This window comes from Bufo bufo, chromosome 2, assembly GCF_905171765.1.
Source record: "Bufo bufo chromosome 2, aBufBuf1.1, whole genome shotgun sequence".
Lineage (NCBI taxonomy): Eukaryota > Metazoa > Chordata > Amphibia > Anura > Bufonidae > Bufo > Bufo bufo.
Window position 1 is genome coordinate 51592027 of NC_053390.1, and position 23734 is coordinate 51615760.

Consider the following 23734-nt stretch of genomic DNA (forward strand, 5'->3'; position numbering starts at 1 on the left):
ATTTTTATGTCATGAAGAATACAAGTATTTACTAAAATAGACATGTCTATGAAGCAACAGATTCTCTTTAACATCCAAGACCCACCCCACCCCTGAACATATTCTACAAGTATGCATGGGGCTATATCCATTATAAGGCTTATAACAGCTGTTGTGGAAATTTTATTATGCGGACATTTTACTTTAGGATGTGTGTGTGTTTTTATAGTTTGTCATCTGTCTCCCTGTGTCTTGGAGAAATGTCTGCTTTTAAGACATGCATATCTGCCTTGTCGGTATACTAGTACCGTATACTGACAATAGCTGTAGCAATGTCTCGCAGATAATTTCAAACCTATGGGAACCAGTAGAATGATCTTTATTAGACACTGATCACCTTTGAGCAGTGTTGAATGCTGACAGGGATGGGGCGTGTGCATTGTCCTAGCCACATTGATTGCCCCACCCTGTCCTTTGACATCACTTCCTGCATGTTATCACTTCCTGTATCCTTGTCTTGGGCCAGCCCCTTTTACACCTTTTGTTAGTAAATAAAAGGTGAGCAGACTGAGAAGCGCGGGGGAGGCTCTCAGGATTTTCAACTAAGATGGTAACAGATGTGTGGCTCTCTGACTGGGGCTGAGGGAAGGGGGATTCACCTTTTTCCTTACACAAACTTTGATGCGAGCTGATTACAACTATTAATATTTACCACAACACAGCTGTCCTGTACTGAAAGAGTTAAAAATTGATATACCATAAAGTGAGCCTATGCATAGATCACATTTCTTCATACAGCTGTTCTAGCTCCACCAGTTTATCTCGCTTTTATCTGACATTTTCTATAATTAGGAATGCTCATGGTTTATCCCAAATCCCTTTTCGAATCCACTTCCCTGAACAGCAGGAGCTGCCACTCACTATCTAAATGGTATCATGGGAATTCCTAGATTGCAGAGCAGCAGACACACTAACTCAAACAAGCATAGATTTAGCAAAGCAGAGTTTGTTACATCCTATTATTGTGTTTTTCCGCCAAAACTTAGACAAACTTAGCTCTTCTACTTAAATTTGAGGGACAAATTTAGTTAGTAGAGTTTTGGAGTGTTCACAAAATGCAACTTTTTACTTACATGAGTATGTTCCTCTTTGTTATTCATTGGACCTTCTGTATCCATGTCTTCTATAACAATGAGAGAACTTTCCACTTGCCCACTTGATGGTTCCTCCTGGGTCAAGTCTTCATCTTGAAGAAAGTCATCATCAGAGGTTATGTTAGGTTTATCAGCATCCCATTGTTCTGTATGTTCTAAAATACCTGGACCTTTTGTATCAATCTGGTACAATGTCCCTCTTTCTTTGGAAAAGTCATCTATTAGAGGATCCCCCGTTGAATTCTCTGTCATGGCGATGAGACCTTCGACTGAATGGTCTAATACATTAACCAGATACAGTTCCATGTAAGGGTTGCTGGTTCTCGGTTTAATACATGCTGAAACATCTCCTCTGAGACTATTTTCCATACTTTCTTCATCAATTCCAGCTCGTTCATCCTGGATAGCCGATAGAGGAAGTTTACATCGCTCTTTTCTTTTCAAACTAGAAGTATTGTCCTCTTGGTGCCCAACGGTAATCACCATCTCTGGTTGCAATGCTTTTAGATTGTCTCCGGGGAACTCTCTTTTTACATCTAGTGGCTGTGAGTGACTGACACAGAGGCTAGTTAAGGCATCCACAGACAAAGTGTTATTTGATCCTTCATTCACACTGGTCACACCACTCAGAGGTCTATCACACTCATTTAGGCAATCTGGGCTTACTTTTGTCTCATCATCCTGGTCACTTTCCAGTAAAAAGACCGGCTCATTGCCTAGAAGAACATGCTGCCACATTCCATTCACATAATCCCTCATGATCTCAGAGCATTCCAAATAGTTGAGACAATCATCAAAAAAGTCCTCATCTATAGTCCGATGGTCAACTAACTTGGGCTCTGGGGCTCTGCAGCAATATTTAGAACCATGCGACATGCAGTATAGATGATCAATGGTACCTGTGTAGCACCTGACTCTACTTGATGGCTTGACATTGGTATGACCATTTTGATACCCATTAATTTGTTTATTGAGGATTAAAATATCTGATTTTTCAGAATTTAATCTTAATTTGGAAATTTCGAGAACTTGGTCATCTTCCTCCAGAATAAATAAACTTTGATCTGAGCCCACAATAGGTTTATAGCGTTCATTTCCTTCAAAATCAGGTTTGGTGTCATCCAGTGTCTCCTCACTTGATAGCTGAACTTGTAAAAATGCTAGTTCTCTTACTGTCTTGAAGGGATCCAATGGAAAGTCAGTGTTTTGAGCATTACTAACACATGGGCTAATCATGTCAGGATGCCCCTCCATGAACCTTCGAAGCCGGTTTGGAAAGTGGATGCATGAAAAACAAAATGCCCGCACTTGTATGTTAGCTCAAGATGTAGTGTAGATAGTAACTCTAAGGAATTCAAATGCTACAATGTTTTAGTTCTAGTTCTTCATACTTTGCATGTTTGCCTAAAATAAACCAAAAATTTGAAAATCAGAACAGTTGAGTGTTGTTACGGACATGCATACAGGCAATGGTTGTGGAACCACTGTGCCAAGTAACTGGTTTGACTTTGGGCCAAACCCTAAGGGCACCTCCACCATATTCACCCTTTAACCCCTGTACAGGGATGTGGACTTTGCTGCAGGTAAGTGACCAAACCGCTACCTCCTGGGGTTGTTCTGATGTACTTGACAGCTGACCGACTGAGGTCAGAGACACTGGAGAAAACAACAGAGACACAGGCATGGCGCAAAACACGGAGCACTAGCAGACAAACCATGAATACGGAATACATGCATTTGGACACATGGACTTTAGGAACTTTGACACTGTTCAGACATAGCAGAACTTCACAAGACGTACTTCAGAAACCCAGACATACATAGCGTACACTGGATGGCAGTGGTCAAGACAAAGAAGAAAGCAAAAGACACCCACACTGCTGCTACAGGACACAGTTCAGACACAGCTAGTACAGGAATGTGGACCGAAGCCAGCACATAAAGACAAATAAGCTCCATGCAATCCATGACAAGGTCAAGCAAACAGAGTAAATGCAATGAATAGAACAGATACAGTGTACTAGCAGACACCAAATGGACCAAAGCCAGACATTTTGCAAGACAGACATGAAAGACATAACATGATTGCTCAACCAGGGCAGGTCACAGCACTCAAGAGACATCCACCAAACTGACACAGAACTTAGAACTATAAAACAGACTTAACGATCCAACTAGTTGAACAGATGCAGGCAAGGGAGAGAGTAACCGTCACAATACCGAGCTGAGGAGTAATACAAGTACAAAGGCACAATTCACACCACAAGTAACCTGGACCAGGATAAACAGAGCAGTGGCAATATGAACCGCCATAGAGCACAATGGCCTAAATTCAAACCAATAATCATCCAACGCTGGTGCAGACGGTACAATGGTACAAATGAAAGGCCATTATAATAAGTGCCTTCGGTATTGTAAACCCTGGGGTGTACCAACAATAGGCCAGAGGCTGGTGGTGGTAATGACTCCCGGTAGCTGTTGGGGCAAGTGGCTTAAGTTTCTCTTTCAGAGATTGGGTCTTACATAAGTAGAGGTCATCATTGGTAGCATAAGTTCTTGAGAACACATACGGTGGTCAGCCGTAGCATTGTGCAACTCAAGGCTTTTGCGCTTTCATTTCAAGCTATACTACCTGGTTGTATGGTTATGAAAGGGATTGGCCACTTTAGATAGTACTTTATTTCACCCATAATCATCTGTTGTTATTCCAAATGATCATCTGTAATCTGTGGAGGATCCTCACAGTTTTACCAGATGCCCATTGACACTAATGGGCTATCTTTGTTATGAACAGACATGCCAAGTTTCCCAGGTGCATCCACTAATCAGCTGTTTTAGGCTGATGGTGGCACCAGAAGGCTCCATCCACTGTGCAGTTTCCGACACCGGCGTACTGCAGCTGCTCAGCTGAGCTGCAGTACTCTGGCATGGTCACAACACAGTGGACGGAGTCTTCTGCTTCTTGCTGCATACCTTTGGAGAAGGTCCTCAGTATCCAATCGGTGGGGTCTGACACCCGGGCCCCCTAATGATCAGCTGTTTGAGAAGGCACCAGCGCTCACAGTAGCACCGCGCCATATGTTGTACAGTGGCCGTGCTTGGTATCGCAATGATGATGAACGTAACGTCACATAGCCTAGAGAAGGCTGCAACACTACTTTGAGCGTTGGTGCCTTCTCAAACAGCTAATCAGTGGGGGTCTGAGGTGTCGGAGCCCCACTGATCAGATAATGATGATCTATCTGCAGGATAGGTCATCAGTTAAAAAATCTCAGAAAAGTACCAAAAATAGGCCACCAAATATGATTCAATGTTTTAAACCCAAACAGGATATCTGTGACATACATAACAAATTAGCAGTAAGAAAATCATCTTGACCAATCACACATAACTCCTAGGTGGGAGATGAGATGTTTCCACAATTTAAGGCCTCGTTCACATTTCATTGATGTGTGCCGTCCGCATTTTCTATGGACAACCCATCGACCCATTTATTTTAATGTGTCTGTGCACATATCAGTAACAAAAATCATGGACATATACATTATTTTGGTCTGTGATGCGGATCAAGCATGCCCATTGAAGTACATGGGTGAGTGAAAATCACAGACACAACATGGATGGCATCCGTGTTGCATCCATTTTTCACTGAAGACTGATAGGAGATGCTTTATGATTACGGATGAAACACAGATCCTTCACGGACATCTTCACGGATTAAACACGGACGCTTTTTTTCACAGATGTGACAGTGACTCAGAAATGTGAACGAGGCCTAACCTTGTGTTTAATCTTATTCACCAATGGTTTCTTTAACAGAGTTTTCTGATTTGCACCTCCAATAGCCATAATTTTATGAAGGTGTCTGTGTTATTTTACCTGTATGGCTCCTATCTTTCCTTCTGAGTTGTGGTCACATGACCATGTCCATGCACCTCTTTCCTAGTTCCTGTGATGTTATGTCCATGGGCGGGGCAGTGATAGGGGAGTGTCTATGTAACTAGCTGGGAGGGAGGAGTTATAATCTAGCTGGACAGTTAGGGGCAGTGCTGAGGCTGTGACAGAGGAAGGAGTGCATCATGGGTTTGGTTGGATACGGCAGCAGGAAGTGCTACATACAGGATGGACATAAATCAGAGGTATTGATTTACATGGTGAAAATGGGTCGGGAGAGTCCAAATTGGAAACAAAAATGTACATAAGGTGAATACTTGAGCTGTTAAAAACCATAGTAATACCGGAAAACCCCTTTAAATGTTGTGTAGCCTTCTATATTAGCCAAAATGTTAAGTTCCAAATACATAAAAGAAGAGACTATTAGACTTGTTCCAGTTTACACTGAACTCTGGAAAGTCCCCTAATTCTCAATGACTTCAAAAACAGCAGCCAGAGAACCAGATGTGTATCCTATAAAGAGAAGGAAGTCATCTCCATATAATGTTGAATCGGCTTTGAATTAATGTTGCCGGTGACTCTACCGCTAACACAAAAGAGTAATGGAGATAAGAGATACCCTTGTTTCTCGTCCCACTCCAAAATAAACTGAGATAGTGGTAGGTCATCTATACACAACTTCTATCAACTTATTAAATCTAGGGCCAAGACCAAAACATGTCAAGACTGCCAATTGGAAATTCCACTCGATGCGGTCAAAAGCCTTGGCCACATTGAGTGACACCAGTGCCTTATCACCACAATTCAAATTCGGCAATTGTAGATTGACAGAGATCTTACGTAAATTTATAGACAGGAATTTACCCAGCATAAGTCCAGACAGATTTTCAAAAGTAATTCACAGTATGACACATATTCTAAATTTGGGTTTCTTTTGGCCAAACGCTCTTGAATTCTCAAGCAAATACAGCTTGAAAGAGTTGTACCCTTGATTCATAGGTCAACCACCCCTGCTGCTTGCCTGCACTCTGCTCTACCTCTTGAATATTCCTAATCGGCACCTGCTGAGCTGGTGTATATCAGGGTAGTTGTATGCCTCAGTACTGTCCATCTACATAACAGGACTGCTGAGTGCGTGCACATCATTAGGAGGATTTATCAGGACTCAGAGAGGAGAATGATTACACAGGATCACAATGAGGGTTAGCTTCAGGGTAATCAGGGCTGTCCCAGCTATAAACACTGCTATCAGCTGAAAATGTGATGACAGATTATCTTTAAGAATTTCCTTTCCTGGTTTGTGCTAAGAGCATTTATTCAGGCCTGCTCCTCGACTGAAATAGATGGAAAGTTTTTCTCATCCAATAATTTTTCCATATCGTTCCCAGACCTTGTCACCTACCTCAGATCAGATGCAGCCTGTTGTTTAACATAAGTATGATCCTTCTCGCATAAAACTTCAGATCAGACTTGTCTTTTGCAACAGGCAAGAGGCTTCAGCAGGCACTCCCCACTACCACCGCTAGACCAGGTACTCTTTAAAGCCTTGTCCCCATAGTCAAGCCCTATCTCAATCAGCACTCTGTCAGATGAAACAGAAGGGATCAGGAGGAAAGTGAGACCTGATTTCTACAAAAGCTTGTCAAAAACACTGCAACTTTATAAACACTGTTCTTTTTCGTCTCATAACAACTGCTGTGAGGTTGCAGCCCCTGGGACGATCAGCTAATCTACTTGGGTCCCAGTCCTGGCACTCCTGGGGAGCACTTCAAGGGGAATGTATAACATGGCAGCTATAGAAGGGGTTCCCAAGGAGAGGGGGACGGGGTTCTTCCCAGTCAGTGATGTACACTAGTGATGATCGAGCATGCTCGGCCGAACACCAGTTCTAGCATCTCAATGCTTGGCACATGGCGAGACCAGTGCGACCAGGTGTTAGGTTGGATTGCAGCAGATAATGCTTCCAGTCGGTTAAGCACCACCCTGTCTTCCACCAAGTCCAGCCTTGATACTCCTTCCTCCCAAACAAGTGATCCCACACTCGGATATTCCAAGGACCTCTTTTCATCGCCATTCCTTGATTTGGCCCTCTCACCAAGCACGTTTGAAGAGGGACAGATCTTGTGCCCTGATTCCCAAACTCTTGAGCATCCACAGTCACAAGAAGAGGACGGTGGGAAATGGCAATTACTGTTTAATGAGGTGGATGATGATAAGACACAGTTGCTAAGTCCACGGCAATTAGTGTCTCAAGAGGTTAATTAAGAGGATGAGACACAGTTGTCAATCACTGAGGTTGTGGTTAGGTCAACAAGTCAGGAGGATGAGCAGAGTGAGGAAGTGGAAGAGAAGGTGGTGGATGATGAAGTCACTGACCCAACCTGGGAAGGTGGAAAGCCGAGCAAGGAAAGCAGTACAGAGGGGTGGCAAAGGGGAGAAGGCGTGACACACCAAACAGGCCCGCAACTGTTCCACGGAGAACCCCTTTGCGGAAATCTCCCTTGCCAAGGGGTAGGTGTTCCGCAGTATGGCACTTTTTTGAGGAAAGTGCGGACGACAAAAGAATAGTTTGCAACCTGTGCCGTACCAAAATGAGCCGGGGCGTGAACACTAGCAACCTCACCACCACCAGCATGATCCGCCACATGGAATCCAAGCACTGTAATAAGTGGGACGAACGCCTGAGTCCACAATCTGTGTCTGCGGGTCAGGTCACACCACTGCCTCCTCTTCCCCTATGTTAAGTTCTGGCCAATCCTCTGTCGAAGGTGCAGACCCGGATGCCTCCAGCCCTGCACCTAGACCTTTGCAAGCACCATCAGCTACCACATCCACTTCCGTGTCCCAATGTCCTTACCCCAGGCCTTTGAACGCAAGTGCAAATACCCAGCCACCCACCCACCGGTGGCACTAAATGCGCAGCTTTCCAAATTACTGGCCCTGGAAATTTTTCCATTTAGGCTTGTGGACACTGAGGCCTTCCGCAGCCAGATGTCGGCGGCCATCCCATGTTACGCAGTCCCCAGCCGCCACTATTTTTCAAGGTGTGCTGTGCCTGCCTTACACCAACATGTGTTCCGTAACATCACACGTGCCCTGACCAACGCAGTTACTGGGAAGGTCCACTTAACCACGGATACATAGACAAGTGCATTCGGCCAGGGACCCTACATTTCCCTGACGGCACACTGGGTGAATGTTGTGGAGGCCGGGAGCGAGTCGTACCCTGGGATGGCACAGATGCTACCGACGCCAAGGATTGCGGGCCCTACGTCGATCAGGGTTTCCACCTGCACCTACATTAGTGGCTCCAAACCCCACTTCTCCTCCTCTGCCTCCTCCTCCACTTCCACCTCCGCGTGCAGCACCAGTCAGCCATCAGTCGGTAGTTGGAAACAGTGTAGCACTGCAGTGGGAAAGTGGCAACAGGCCGTGCTAAAGCTGATATGCTTAGGGGACAAACAGCACACCGCCGCAGAGCTGTGGCAGGGGATAAGAGACCAGACCGAGCTGTGGCTCTCGCCACTCAACCTACAACCAGGCATGGTTGTGTCTGATAATGGCCGTAACTTGGTGGCAGCTTCGGAGTTTGGCAAGCTCGCACACATCCCATGCCTAGCCTACATGTTCAACTTAGTGGTTCAGCGGTTTCTCAAAACCTACCCCAATTTGCCTGAGCTACTGGTGAAGGTGCGCCATGTGTGTGCACATTTCCACAACTCCTTGACAGCTTCAGCAGGTCAGTCAACGCTGCAACAGCACTTGAAATTGCCAGCTCACCGGCTGTTGTGCGACGTCAGCACGCGCTGGAACTCGACATTCCACATGTTGGCCAGGTTTTGTGAGCAGCAGAGGGCAGTAGTGGAATACCAGCTGCAACATGGTCGTCGCCTTTCCAGTTGGCTTCCGCTATTCACAAGCGAGGAGTGGGCATGGATGTCTGACCTCTGTGAGGTTTTAAGAAACTTTGAGGAATCAACACAGATTGTGAGCGGCGATAACGCTATTATCAGCGTAACCATCCCACTTCTGTGTTTACTCAAATGCTCCCTGCTCACAATTTAGGACGACGCTTTGCATGTGGAAGAGGTGGAAATGGGGGAAGACATTACACAGGGTGATAGCCAGACCACCCTCAGTTCATCTTCTCAGCGCAAATTTGACGATGAAGAAGAGGAGGAGGAGCAGGAGACGGTTGACTCCGCTACAGAGTGTAGTACCCATGGAAGTTTAATTCCATGTGTTGTGGGTGGGCAGAAGAAGAGGAAGAGTATGAGGAGATTGAGAGTGATCCTCCTGATGACGACAGCAAAGTCTTGGCTGTTGGTACTCTGACACACATGCCTGACTTCATGTTAGGCCGCCTTTTCCGCGACCCGTGCGTTATACGCATTTTAGACAACACGTATTACTGGTTGTTCACCCTTCTCGACCCCCGCTACAAAGAGATCTTCTCATCTCTAATTCCTCTGGTGGAGAGGACAAGCAAAACGGTGCAATACCAGAAGGTCCTTGTTGAAAAATTGCTCTAAATATTTCCATCTGACAACACTGGCGGCAGAGTCCATAGTTCCTTGGGCAACCGAGGGGAGACAAGGGGAACACACAGCAGTTCCAACAGAGGCAGGGCAACACTCTCCAAAGCCTGGGACAGTTTCATGACACCCCGCCAGCACCCTAACCCTAATGCGCGGCCTAGTGTCACAAGGAGGGAAAAATTTTGGAAGATGGTGAAGGAATACATAGCAGACCGTGTCAGCATCCTCAATAATCCCTCAGTACCTTACAACTACTGGGTGTCCAAGCTGGACACGTGGCACGAACTGGTGCTCTACGCCTTGGAGGTGCTGGCCTGCCCTGCCGTCAGCGTTTTGTCTTAGCGGGTATTTAGTGCTGCTGGTGGCATTATAACAGATAAGCGTATCCGCCTGTCAACTGAAAAAGCTTGCATATAATTTTTAAGAGAGTCAGCTCACCTGCAGGCCCTTACCTACAAACTTTTACAGGGTCAGCTCACCTGCAGCCCCTCCCATATAATTTTTTAGAGAGTAAGCTCACCTGCAGGCCCTCACCTACAATCTTTTACAGGGTCAGCTCACCTGCAGGCCCTCACATATAATGTTTTACAGGATCAGCTCACCTGCAAGCTCTCACCTACAATCTTTTACTGGGTCAGCTCACCTGCAGGCCCTCGCATTCCGGGACATGCGGTGCGGAATGGAAGCACGGATCGGAAGCCCACGCAACATGTTCTATTTTTTTGCAGTGCGGATGAATCACGGACTCATTCAAGTTCAATGGGTCTCGATCCGTTCGGGCCGCCGCACGAATGTTGCCCATGCTTTGCGGACCGCACATTGCGGTCCCCAATGCACGGTACAGCCACACAATGGCCGTGTGCATGAGGCCTAACAGTGCAGCCTGCACACTTTATGCTACTGCTCTACAGGTGGAAAGGAACCCATATCCCCTAGGGCCCCTAGGCTGGTGGTTTGTCTACTACTAAAGTAATTTTTTTTGGCCATCCTCTTTCTGCAGCAGGGGGTCCCCTGATCACTGTTTGTGTGGCGGTAAAGTTTGCACCTTCATGGGAGTTTTGGTATTTGGAAAAGAGTTTCACTACTTGGAAACCTTACTATTTGGATGTAGACTTAGAATACCAGTTGCATCATGACGTGGCTGCCAAATAACAAACTCCTCTTGCTAAATCAACCTCATTGATGTTATGCATGCTAAATACTGCAAACAATAGTAAGTGATGAGCTCCACCATCCAAAGCAGTGGGATAACTAGAAATTACTTTTCCCCACAGCAAATTTTTGAATGAGCCCTCCTCCCCCAGCAACTTCTTCGCAGCTCCCCACTCCTGTGCATCCCCCACTCCTAAGGGTAGTCAAGATCATGTTCTCAGATGAGGCCCGGCAGCCACTCCATCCATTTCCTACAGTGTCACTGTATAATACTGTTTAGGGGGACCTGACAATAAAATCTTTTAGTTCTCCTCCTAGGTGTGCACCTTCTCAGTTTGGGCTCCAAAGCAGCCGCTTCCCCTGCTTGCCCTATAGCTACTCCCCTGATCCAAACTGTATATGGGGTTTCTGCTATGAAGGGTTATACTCAGCAGTAGGGGCAGCAGATGCACCTAAGCCCTGGTGCACATAATAGCTGGGGAGGCTATAGATTTTGCTCTGTGGCCCAGGATAATCCCAAATTTCCGACCCTTCCTCACTAGAGGAAATTATTCTCAGGTCACAAACCCCATATCATTAATAAAGTCTAATTGATTTTGATTCAGGGCCCTGGCGGCAAGCTATTGGCTCCAAATGTTTTTTTTTTTTTTTTGTGGACCTTGGGACCCACTGTGGTATCAGAGCTTGGGCCCTCCAGAGGATCCTCTGGTACTATGGTGGGCCAGTCCGACGCTGGGTGTATGTGTACAAAACAGAGGGCAGAGCTGACACCCGGGATTTGTCTGGACTCCTCGGTGCCATGTCAGCGTTTTTTCTGACAGGTATTCCAACATAAATCAGTCACTGGGGTATTATCAGCTATGCGCCACGCGGCTACTGTCCACATTGTTAACCTTTTTAGCTGGTAACATCACACTGTGATTCTTCTGCAAAACCCTAGCAAAGTCAAATGAGACATTGCATGCATGTTATTATAATGGCCGTACTTCTCCATGGCATATAAACAACGCTCGGGGAGATATAAAACCCGCTACAATTGCAGTACCCAGAGAAGGGGTTGTCTGCAAATGATTTGTTATGTAATATACTGTTATGTATTGTCATGTTATGTATGGTACCCGGAATAACAATGTATGGATTGCACAGCCAGGGTTAACAATCCTGGCTCAGCCCTCGTAGGAGGTTAGGCTAGTCCCACCTCAAATCTTAAAGGGGTTGTCTCACTTCAGTAAGTGGCATTTATCATGTAGAGAAAGTTAATACAAGCCACTTACTAATATATTGTTATTATCCATATTGCCTCCTTTGCTGGCTGGATTCATTTTTCCATCACATTATACACTGCTCATTTCCATGGCTACAGACCACCCCGCAATCCATCAGTGGTGGTATACCTGCACAATATAGGAAAAAGCACTAGCCTATGTGTGCTCCCATGGTCCCGGCCACCAGAGAGGCTGATACTTTTTCCTGTAGTGTGCAAGCACGACCACCACTGATGGATTGCAGGGTGGTCTGTAACCATGGAAACGAGCTGTGTATTATGTGATGGAAAAATGAATCCAGCCAGCAAAGGAAGCAATATGGATAATAACAATACATCATTAAGTGGCTTGTATTAACTTTCTCTACGTGATAAATGCAACTTACTGAAGTGAGACAACCCCTTTAAATCAGTCTAGACATGAGTTTGGAGAGAGAAAAAGCTGAGACTTGGGCTCCCTTTTCTTAGGCCCAAAAATCTACAGAGACTCACTGATTTCTGCATAATCTACAGGAGGAGAAAGACAAAAGAAAAGAACTCGAGAAACTTCAATCTGCATGGCTGAGCATTGGAGTCAGTAAGGCAACTGGCTACCAAAAGCTGTTTAGACTTTACTGCAGTGAGGGGAATAAAACCTTCACAACTGGACACAACCTGGCCAGTCGTATATCTCTAAAACCCTGTATCCTTCACTGGACACTACAGCCACCATTTCAAGAGTAGTCTTGTCCGCCATTGATTTCGCAGGGAGAGACTTGAGACAAACAGAGTATGGAGAGAGCTATAACTTCCATTCTTGCCTAAATTCATACATCGTTATCTGGGAAGAATTGCACTGAGTACAGTTGCAACTCTGTTTTGCTATCATTGGATGGACACACGCTCTGCCTTGCACCCATGCAAACAATTAACATCATAGGCACCCCAACTACCATCAGACAGAAGCCCCAGCACTAGGGTTTGCCCCGGGGGAAGAAAGGGTGCATTCTCCTTTCACTGCACCGCCCTAGGGAGCAATGGTGTGAGGACAGCCACCGTGGTTGACAGTAACAGCCAGAGCCGATACACTCATCAATATCTGTAGCCCGAACAGCTGCTTTAATAAAATGCCTACAAAAAGGCATGTAAAAAGGTGACTTAGTAACTGATTCTCCTTGGAACGCACGGCCACTGTGACACTCCCCTTAAGTTCCTGTATGAGCGCACCTAGAAATAATGATGAAACGCATGTATACCTCCTGGGACTCGTTTGGAACTCGTTTGGAACGCACGGCCATCCTGACACGCTCCCTATAACTCGGGCAGGCTTGCGTCCCAATCGCATGGTCTGTTAGTTTCTCATTATGCAGACAGCACCCTACTATCTTATTACATACTGGGACATCATTTAGCCCGTGATCCATTTTTGTAGGAGTTATATAAATCAAATCCAAACATTACCTGAGCCCCTTAACACACGCCCAATGGCCTGGTCACATGACGATGTGTTTAGCCCAGGATTGGCTAATGACAATATAGGACCGCCTCCCTCTGGGCTTCAAAAGTGAGTGTATGTGAATGGACTAATTGGAGCCACATCTTTTTCTGCCCCCTGGAGCACCTCAAGCCATGCACAATCGGTCTGTGAGTTGAAACTGAAGTTCATCATCAGATAAGTATTACACTGGAATTCAGTACGGTTTATCAAAACATAGTAGCTACACGTATTTTGTGTTTACTCTCATAGACAAGTGCTGGCTTGTGGGTGCTCCAGTTCTGTTTTGTTTCATTTACGATTTTGTTTGGTCTCTGTATCTGTGGTGTATCTGTGACACACATGTTTTGACATTAGATTTTTTTTGATACTTGTGTCCCCTGACGAACTTTCCAGACGAGAAGGGGAAACGCGTCGGGACGAGTAACGTACGAAGGGGAAACGCGTCGGGACGAGTGTTTGTCCATGTGTTCATTGGTCCCCTGTAAGGGATCCGTATTTAATGATCTTTAATAAAAGTTACGTTTTAGGTAGTTGTTAGAGTTGAGCGAACACCTGGATGTTCGGGTTCGACGAGTTCGGCCGAACTTTCGAAAAATGTTCGGGTTCGGGATCCGAACTCGACCCGAACTTCATCCCGAACCCGAACCCCATAGAAGTCAATGGGGACCCGAACTTTTGGGCACTAAAAAGGCTGTAAAACACACCCGGAAAGGGCTAGAGGGCTGCAAAAGGCAGCAAAATGTAGTTAAATCCCCTGCAAACAAATGTAGATAGGGAAATGATGAGTTAACATAAAATAAATAAAAATTAAACAATATTAATTGGAGTGAGGTCCCATAGCACAGAATCAGGCTTCAAGTCACCCACCAATGGAGAAGGTCACTTACTATTATTTTGACCACAGCACCCAGACAAAGGAGAGAGGTCCCACAGCAGAGAACCAGGCATCATATCACCCACCACAGGAGTAGGCCACCATTTAGTTACTTTGACCCCTACACCCAGACGGAGGAGAGAGGTTACACAGCAGAGAATCAGGCATTTAGATCACCCACCACAGGAGTAGGCCACCATTGAATCAGACCCCGGCAACCATGTCAGATGGCACAAGCATAAGCTTTATATCAATCAGCACAGGAGAAGGCGACTTTGACAGACTTTGACCCCTACACCCGGACGGAGGAGAGAGGTTTCAAAGCAGAGAATCAGGCATTTAGATCACCCACCACAGGAGTAGGCCCCAATTTAATGGGACCCCGGCAACCATGTCAGATGGCACAACCATCAGCTTCATATCAATCAGCACAGGAGAAGGCGACTTTGAAAGACTTTGACCCCTACACCCAGACGGAGGAGAGAGGTTTCACAGCAGAGAATCAGGCATTTAGATCACCCACCACAGGAGTAGGCCCCCATTGAATCAGACCCTGGCAACCATGTCAGATGGCACAACCATCAGCTTTATATCAATCAGCACAGGAGAAGGCGACTTTGAAAGACTTTGACCCCTACACCCAGATGGAGGAGAGAGGTTTCACAGCAGAGAATCAGGCATCATATCAACCACCACAGGAGAAGCCACCATTTAGTTACTTTGACCCCTGCACCCAGGAAGAGGAGAGAGGCACCACAGCACATATTCTGGCATCATATCAGCCACCACAGGAGAAGCCACCATTGAGTTACTTTGACCCCCGCACCCAGGAAGAGGAGAGAGGCACCACAGCACATATTCTGGCATCATATCAGCCACCACAGGAGAAGCCACCATTTAGTTACTTTGACCCCTTCACCCAAACAGAGGAGAGAGGTTCCACATCAGAGAATCAGGCATCATATCAACCACCACAGGAGTAGGCCACAATTTAGTTTATTTGACCCCTGCACCCAGGAAGAGGAGAGAGGCCCCACAGCACATATTCTGGCATCATATCACACACCACAGGAGAAGGCCTCTTTCAGTGATTTAGGCCTTTGGACCCAGACAGAGGAGAGAGGTCAGAGATTAGCTTCATATCCCCCAGCACAGCAGAAGACCGCTTTATTTGACTTAGGCCTCAGCACCCAGACAGAAGACAGAGGTAGCATGGCAGAGGTTATGGCTTCATGTCACCCGTTAGTTTAACCGGCCACTTTCATCTGGTTAGGCCCCGGCGCCCAGACAGAGAAGAGTTTCATTCAACTGTGGGTTTCATAAAATTTGTATCAAATAAAGAAGTGGCCCGTAGCACAACAAGACATGTTTTAGGCAGTTAATAAGGACTACTCTGCACAAGGGAGGGACAGGTCCTGTGGGATCCATGCCTGGTTCATCTTTATGAAGGTCAGCTTGTCCACGTTGGCTGTGGACAGGCGGCTGCGCTTGTCAGTAATGACGCCCCCTGCCGTGCTGAATACGCGTTCAGATAAAACGCTGGCCGCCGGGCAGGAAAGCACCTCCAAGGCATAACATGCTAACTCTGGCCACGTGGACAATTTCGAAACCCAGTAGTTGAATGGGGCCGAACCATCCGTCAGGATGTGGAGGGGTGTGCAGACATACTGTTCAACCATGTTAGTGAAATGCTGCCTCCTGCTAACACGTTCCGTATCAGGTGTCGGTGCAGATAGCTGTGGCGTAGAGACAAAACTTTTCCACATTTCTGCCATGCTAACCCTGCCCTCAGATGAGCTGGCCGTGACACAGCTGCGTTGGCGACCTCTTGCCACTCCTCTGCCTTCACCTTCCACCTGTTCCCCTGTGACATGTGGGAATGCTCTCAAGAGCGCCTCTATCAGCGTGCGCTTGTACTCGCGCATCTTACGGTCGCGCTCCAGTTCAGGAATTAAAGTGGGCACATTGTCTTTATACCGGGGATCCAGCAGGGTGGCCACCCAGTAGTCTGCACACGTTAAAACGTGGGCAACTCTGCTGTCGTTGCGCAGGCATTGGAGCATATATTCGCTCATGTGGGCCAGGCTACCCATGGGTAAGGACAAGCTGTCCTCTGTGGGAGGCGTATCGTCATCGTCCACCGTATCCCCCCAGCCACGCACCAGTGATGGGCCTGGGCTGCCACCCCGCTGTGAACTTGCGTCATCCTCGTCCCCCTCCACCTCCTCCTCCTCATCCTCCTCGTCCTCCAGTACAGTGCCTTGGCTGGCGACTTGTGAACCTGTCCTCTGCTGCTTAAACAAACCTCCCTCTGAGCCACTTCGAACAGACTGGCCCGAAAGTGTTAGAAACGAGCCCTCATCCTCCTCCTCCTCCTCCTCCACCTGGGCCACCTCCTCTAACATCATTGCCCTAAGTGTTTTCTCAAGGAGACATAGAAGTGGTATTGTAACGCTGATAACAGTGTCATCGCCACTGGCCATGTTGGTGGAGTACTCGAAACAGCGCAGCAGGGCACACAGGTCTCGCATGGAGGCCCAATCATTGGTGGTGAAGTGGTGCTGTTCGGCAGTACGACTGACGCGAGCGTGCTGCAGCTGAAACTCCACTATGGCCTGCTGCTGCTCGCACAGTCTCTCCAGCATGTGCAAGGTGGAGTTCCACCGGGTGGGCACGTCGCATATGAGGCGGTGAGCGGGAAGGCCGAAGTTCCGCTGTAGCGCAGACAGGCGAGCAGCGGCAGGATGTGAACGGCGGAAGCGCGCACAGACGGCCCGCACTTTATGCAGCAGCTCTGACATGTTGGGGTAGTGGTGAATGAACCTCTGCACCACCAAGTTCAGCACATGCGCCAGGCAAGGGATGTGCGTCAAACCGGCTAGTCCCAGAGCTGCCACGAGATTTCGCCCATTATCGCATACCACCAGGCCTGGCTTGAGGCCCACCGGCAGAAACCACTCGTCGGTCTGTTGTTCAATACCCCGCCACAACTCCTTTGCGCTGTGGGGCCTGTCCCCCAAACATATGAGTTTCAGAATGGCCTGCTGACGTTTACCCCGGGCTGTGCTGAAGTTGGTGGTGAAGGTGTGTGGCTGACCGGATGAGCTGGTGGAAGCAGTGGAGGAGGAAGCCGAGTAGGAGGAGGAGGCTACAGGAGGCAGAGAATGATGCCCTGCGATCCTAGGGGGCGGAAGGACGTGCGCCAAGGAACTGTCCGCCGGGGGCCCAGCCGCCACTACATTCATCCAGTGTGCAGTTAGTGAGATATAGCGTCCCTGGCCGTGCTTACTGGTCCACGTATCTGTGGTTAGGTGGACCTTGCCACAAATGGCGTTGCGCAGTGCACACTTGATTTTATCGGACACTTGCATGTGCAGGGAAGGCACGGCTGTCTTGGAGAAGTAGTGGCGGCTGGGAACCACATACTGCGGGACAGCCATGGCCATCAGCTGTTTGAAGCTGTCTGTGTCCACCAGCCGGAATGACAGCATTTCAAAGGCCAGCAGTTTAGAAATGCTGGCGTTCAGGCCAAGGGCTCGAGGGTGACTCGGGGGGAATTTGCGCTTCCTCTCTAAGGTTTGAGATATTGAGAGCTGAACGCTGCTGTGTGATATAGTGGAGACGCTAGTTGACGGTGGCGGTGGTGGTGGTGTCGGTGGCACATCCTCTGTTTGCTGCTCGGCAGGTGGCAACATTCCTCTCGAGGCGGAAGCCGAGGCAGCAGCGGTAGAGGGAGCAGGGGGAGCCTCAGCGAGTGCCTGGTTTTTAAGGTGTGTACCCCACTGCAGTTCATGCTTTGCATGTAGATGCCTGGTCATGCAGGTTGTGCTGAGGTTCAGAACGTTAATGCCTCGCCTCAGGCTCTGATGGCAGAGCGTGCAAGTCACTCGGGTCTTGTCGGTAGGACATTGTTTAACCACCTCAGCCCCCAGTGCTTAAACACCCTGAAAGACCAGGCCACTTTTTACACTTCTGACCTACACTACTTTCACCGTTTATTGCTCGGTCATGCAACTTACCACCCAAATGAATTTTACCTCCTTTTCTTCTCACTAATAGAGCTTTCATTTGGTGGTATTTTATTGCTGCTGACATTTTTACTTTTTTTGTTATTAATCGAAATTTAACGATTTTTTTGCAAAAAAAATGACATTTTTCACTTTCAGTTGTAAAATTTTGCAAAAAAAAACGACATCCATATAGAAATTTTGCTCTAAATTTATAGTTCTACATGTCTTTGATAAAAAAAAAATGTTTGGGTAGAAAAAAAATGGTTTGGGTAAAAGTTATAGCGTTTACAAACTATGATACAAAAATGTGAATTTCCGCTTTTTGAAGCAGCTCTGACTTTCTGAGCACCTGTCATGTTTCCTGAGGTTCTACAATGCCCAGACAGTACAAACACCCCACAAATGACCCCATTTCTGAAAGTACACACCCTAAGGTATTCGCTGATGGGCATAGTGAGTTCATAGAACTTTTTATTTTTTGTCACAAGTTAGCGGAAAATGATGATTTTATTTATTTTTTTTTTTTTTCTTACAAAGTCTCATATTCCACTAACTTGTGACAAAAAATAAAAAGTTCTATGAACTCACTATGCCCATCAGCGAATACCTTGGGGTCTCTTCTTTCCAAAATGGGGTCACTTGTGGGGTAGTTATACTGCCCTGGCATTCTAGGGGCCCAAATGTGTGGTAAGGAGTTTGAAATCAAATTCAGTAAAAAATGACCTGTGAAATCCGAAAGGTGCTCTTTGGAATATGGGCCCCTTTGCCCACCTAGGCTGCAAAAAAGTGTCACACATCTGGTATCCCCGTACTCAGGAGAAGTTGAGGAATGTGTTTTGGGGTGTCTTTTTACATATACCCATGCTGGGTGAGATAAATATCTTGGTCAAATGACAACTTTGTATAAAAAAATGGGAAAAGTTGTCTTTTGCCAAGATATTTCTCTCACCCAGCATGGGTATATATAAAATGACACCCCAAAACACATTCCCCACCTTCTCCTGAGTACGGAGATACCAGATGTGTGACACTTTTTTGCAGCCTAGGTGGGCAAAGGGGCCCATATTCCAAAGAGCACCTTTCGGATTTCACTCGTCATTTTTTACTGAATTTGATTTCAAACTCCTTACCACACATTTGGGCCCCTAGAATGCCAGGGCAGTATAACTACCCCACAAGTGACCCCATTTTGGAAAGAAGACACCCCAAGGTATTCCGTGAGGGGCATGGCGAGTTCCTAGAATTTTTTATTTTTTGTCACAAGTTAGTGGAAAATGATGATTTTTATTTTTTATTTTTTTTTCATACAAAGTCTCATATTCCACTAACTTGTGACAAAAAATAAAAACTTCCATGAACTCACTATGCCCATCAGCGAATACCTTGGGGTCTCTTCTTTCCAAAATGGGGTCACTTGTGGGGTAGTTATACTGCCCTGGCATTCTAGGGGCCCAAATGTGTGGTAAGGAGTTTGAAATCAAATTCAGTAAAAATTGACCTGTGAAATCCGAAAGGTGCTCTTTGGAATATGGGCCCCTTTGCCCACCTAGGCTGCAAAAAAGTGTCACACATCTGGTATCCCCGTACTCAGGAGAAGTTGAGGAATGTGTTTTGGGGTGTCTTTTTACATATACCCATGCTGGGTGAGATAAATATCTTGGTCAAATGACAACTTTGTATAAAAAAATGGGAAAAGTTGTCTTTTGCCAAGATATTTCTCTCACCCAGCATGGGTATATATAAAATGACACCCCAAAACACATTCCCCACCTTCTTCTGAGTACGGAGATACCAGATGTGTGACACTTTTTTGCAGCCTAGGTGGGCAAAGGGGCCCATATTCCAAAGAGCACCTTTCGGATTTCACTCGTCATTTTTTACTGAATTTGATTTCAAACTCCTTACCACACATTTGGGCCCCTAGAATGCCAGGGCAGTATAACTACCCCACAAGTGACCCCATTTTGGAAAGAAGAGACCCCAAGGTATTCGCTGATGGGCATAGTGAGTTCATGGAAGTTTTTATTTTTTGTCACAAGTTAGTGGAATATGAGACTTTGTTTGAAAAAAAAAAAAAAAAAAAAAAATCATCATTTTCCACTAACTTGTGACAAAAAATAAAAAATTCTAGGAACTCGCCATGCCCCTCACGGAATACCTTGGGGTGTCTTCTTTCCAAAATGGGGTCACTTGTGGGGTAGTTATACTGCCCTGGCATTCTAGGGGCCCAAATGTGTGGTAAGGAGTTTGAAATCAAATTCAGTAAAAAATGACCTGTGAAATCCGAAAGGTGCTCTTTGGAATATGGGCCCCTTTGCCCACCTAGGCTGCAAAAAAGTGTCACACATCTGGTATCTCCGTACTCAGGAGAAGGTGGGGAATGTGTTTTGGGGTGTCATTTTATATATACCCATGCTGGGTGAGAGAAATATCTTGGCAAAAGACAACTTTTCCCATTTTTTTATACAAAGTTGTCATTTGACCAAGATATTTATCTCACCCAGCATGGGTATATGTAAAAAGACACCCCAAAACACATTCCTCAACTTCTCCTGAGTACGGGGATACCAGATGTGTGACACTTTTTTGCAGCCTAGGTGGGCAAAGGGGCCCATATTCCAAAGAGCACCTTTCGGATTTCACAGGTCAATTTTTACTGAATTTGATTTCAAACTCCTTACCACACATTTGGGCCCCTAGAATGCCAGGGCAGTATAACTACCCCACAAGTGACCCCATTTTGGAAAGAAGAGACCCCAAGGTATTCGCTGATGGGCATAGTGAGTTCATGGAAGTTTTTATTTTTTGTCACAAGTTAGTGGAATATGAGACTTTGTAAGAAAAAAAAAAAAAAAAAAAAAAATCATCATTTTCCACTAACTTGTGACAAAAAATAAAAAATTCTAGGAACTTGCCATGCCCCTCACGGAATACCTTGGGGTGTCTTCTTTCCAAAATGGGGTCACTTGTGGGGTAGTTATACTGCCCTGGCATTTTCCAGGGGCCCTAATGTCTGGTAAGTAGGTAAATGACCTGTGAAATCTGAAAGGTGCTCTTTGGAATGTGGGCCCCTTTGCCCACCTAGGCTGCAAAAAAGTGTCACACATCTGGTATCTCCGTACTCAGGAGAAGGTGGGGAATGTGTTTTGGGGTGTCATTTTACATATACCCATGCTGGGTGAGATAAATATCTTGGCAAAAGACAACTTTTCCCATTTTTTTTATACAAAGTTGGCATTTGACCAAGATATTTATCTCACCCAGCATGGGTATATGTAAAATGACACCCCAAAACATATTCCCCAACTTCTGCTGAATACGGAGATACCACATGTGTGACACTTTTTTGCAGCCTAGGTGGGCAAAGGGGCCCAAATTCCTTTTAGGAGGGCATTTTTAGACATTTGGATACCAGACTTCTTCTCACGCTTTGGGGCCCCTAAAATGCCAGGGCAGTATAAATACCCCACATGTGACCCCATTTTGGAAAGAAGACACCCCAAGGTATTCAATGAGGGGCATGGCGAGTTCATAGAAAAAAAATAATTTTGGCACAAGTTAGCGGAAATTGATTTTTTTGATTTTGTTCTCACAAAGTCTCCCTTTCCGCTAACTTGGGACAAAAATTTCAATCTTTCATGGACTCAATATGCCCCTCAGCGAATACCTTGGGGTGTCTTCTTTCCAAAATGGTGTTATTTGTGGGGTGTTTGTACTGCCCTGGCATTTGAGGGTCTCCACAATCATTACATGTATGCCCAGCATTAGGAGTTTCTGCTATTCTCCTTATATTGAGCATACGGGTAATGAGATTTTTTTTTTCCGTTCAGCCTCTGGGCTGAAAGAAAAAAATGAACGGCACAGATTTCTTCATTCGCATCGATCAATGTGGATGAAAAAATCTCTGCCAAAAAAAAAAAAAGGAGGGGAAAGGCGTCTGCCAGGACATAGGAGCTCCGCCCAACATCCATACCCACTTCAGCTCGTATGCCCTGGCAAACCAGATTTCTCCATTCACATCAATCGATGTGGATGAATAAATCATTGCCGGGATTTTTTTTTTTATATATACAAAGTGTTTGCCAAAGTATATGAACACCGCCACCTCCTCAGCTCATATGCCTCGGCAAACATATCTTTTACTGCAGAGGAGAAATCTCGTCTTGCAGCGCCGCATACACCGACTTGCGTGTAATCTGACAGCAGCGCAATGCTTCTGTCAGAATGCACATCAGTGCTGCAGCTAGTCGATCGGTTGGTCCACCTGAAAGGTAAAAAAAACAAAACAAAAAAGAAAAAACCAGGCCGCAACGCAATAAATTTATTAACTGTTGAACAGAACATAGAAACTTTTTTTTAACTTTTTTAACTGAACGTTTAACTTTTTTACTTACCGGTAATTTTTTTTTTGTTTAGTTTTTTTTACCTTTATAGAACAAACCTCTCCTTCCCCATGGGACAATGTGCAAAGCGCAAATCGCCCAAAGATGTGGCGAAGTACGTTATGCACTTTATCCCAGGTGAAAGGAGAGGTTTGCAGCAGCTGTGAGTAAAAGGGCCCTAATAGCCCTGTGTGCCTGTCCTGTGAGATGCAATCCCTATGCTAGGTGTACCTGTGTGTGGTACTTCCGGAAACACTCACCAAAGCATAGGGCAGGGTGGTCAGGACAGTCAGGACAGAAATAGCGGGTGTCACGCCTTATTCCACTCCTGCTACAGACACGACATTTTTTTCGGGGTGGCGGTTGGGTTGAGGTACCAGCAACGACACTGGGGAAATGTCGCTCGTGTAGACGGCTAACTACACTGGTGGATGGGGCCACGGAACCTCCTGGATACAGGAGGTTCTCAATGATCTCTTCCTGGAATTTGAGGAAGGATCCTGTTCTCCCAGCCTTACTGTAGAGAACAAAACTATTATAGGCAGCCAATTGAATTAAATATACAGACACCTTCTTATACCAGCGTCTGGTTCTGCGGGAAACTAAATAGGGAGCCAACATCTGGTCATTGAAGTCCACCCCTCCCATGAGCGCATTATAGTCGTGGACTGAGAGGGGCTTTTCAATGACACGGGTTGCCCTTTCAATTTGGATTGTCGTGTCTGCGTGAATGGAGGAGAGCATGTAAACGTCACGCTTGTCTCTCCATTTCACCGCGAGCAGTTCTTCGTTACACAAGGCAGCCCTCTCCCCCCTTGCAAGACGGGTGGTTACAAGCCGTTGGGGGAAGCCCACGCGACTAGTTCGCGCGGTGCCACAGGCGCAAATCCGTTCTAGAAACAAATGCCTAAAGAGGGCCACACTTGTGTAGAAATTGTCCACATAAAGATGGTACCCCTTGCCGAATAAGGGTGACACCAAGTCCCAGACTGTCTTCCCACTGCTCCCCA

General features: G+C 46.2%; 1 protein-coding gene across 1 annotated transcript in view; it reads right to left on the minus strand.

Annotated features, from left to right (window-relative positions):
- The window catches only part of ALPK2 (alpha kinase 2), a 151407-nt gene that overhangs the window by 101082 nt on the left and 26591 nt on the right, over positions 1 to 23734 (minus strand). The window contains exon 2 of the mRNA XM_040421072.1: positions 1113 to 2537. Coding sequence (XP_040277006.1) covers positions 1113 to 2387 — 1275 coding nt within the window. The 5' untranslated portion in view covers positions 2388 to 2537. The remainder of the gene's footprint in view (positions 1 to 1112; positions 2538 to 23734) is intronic.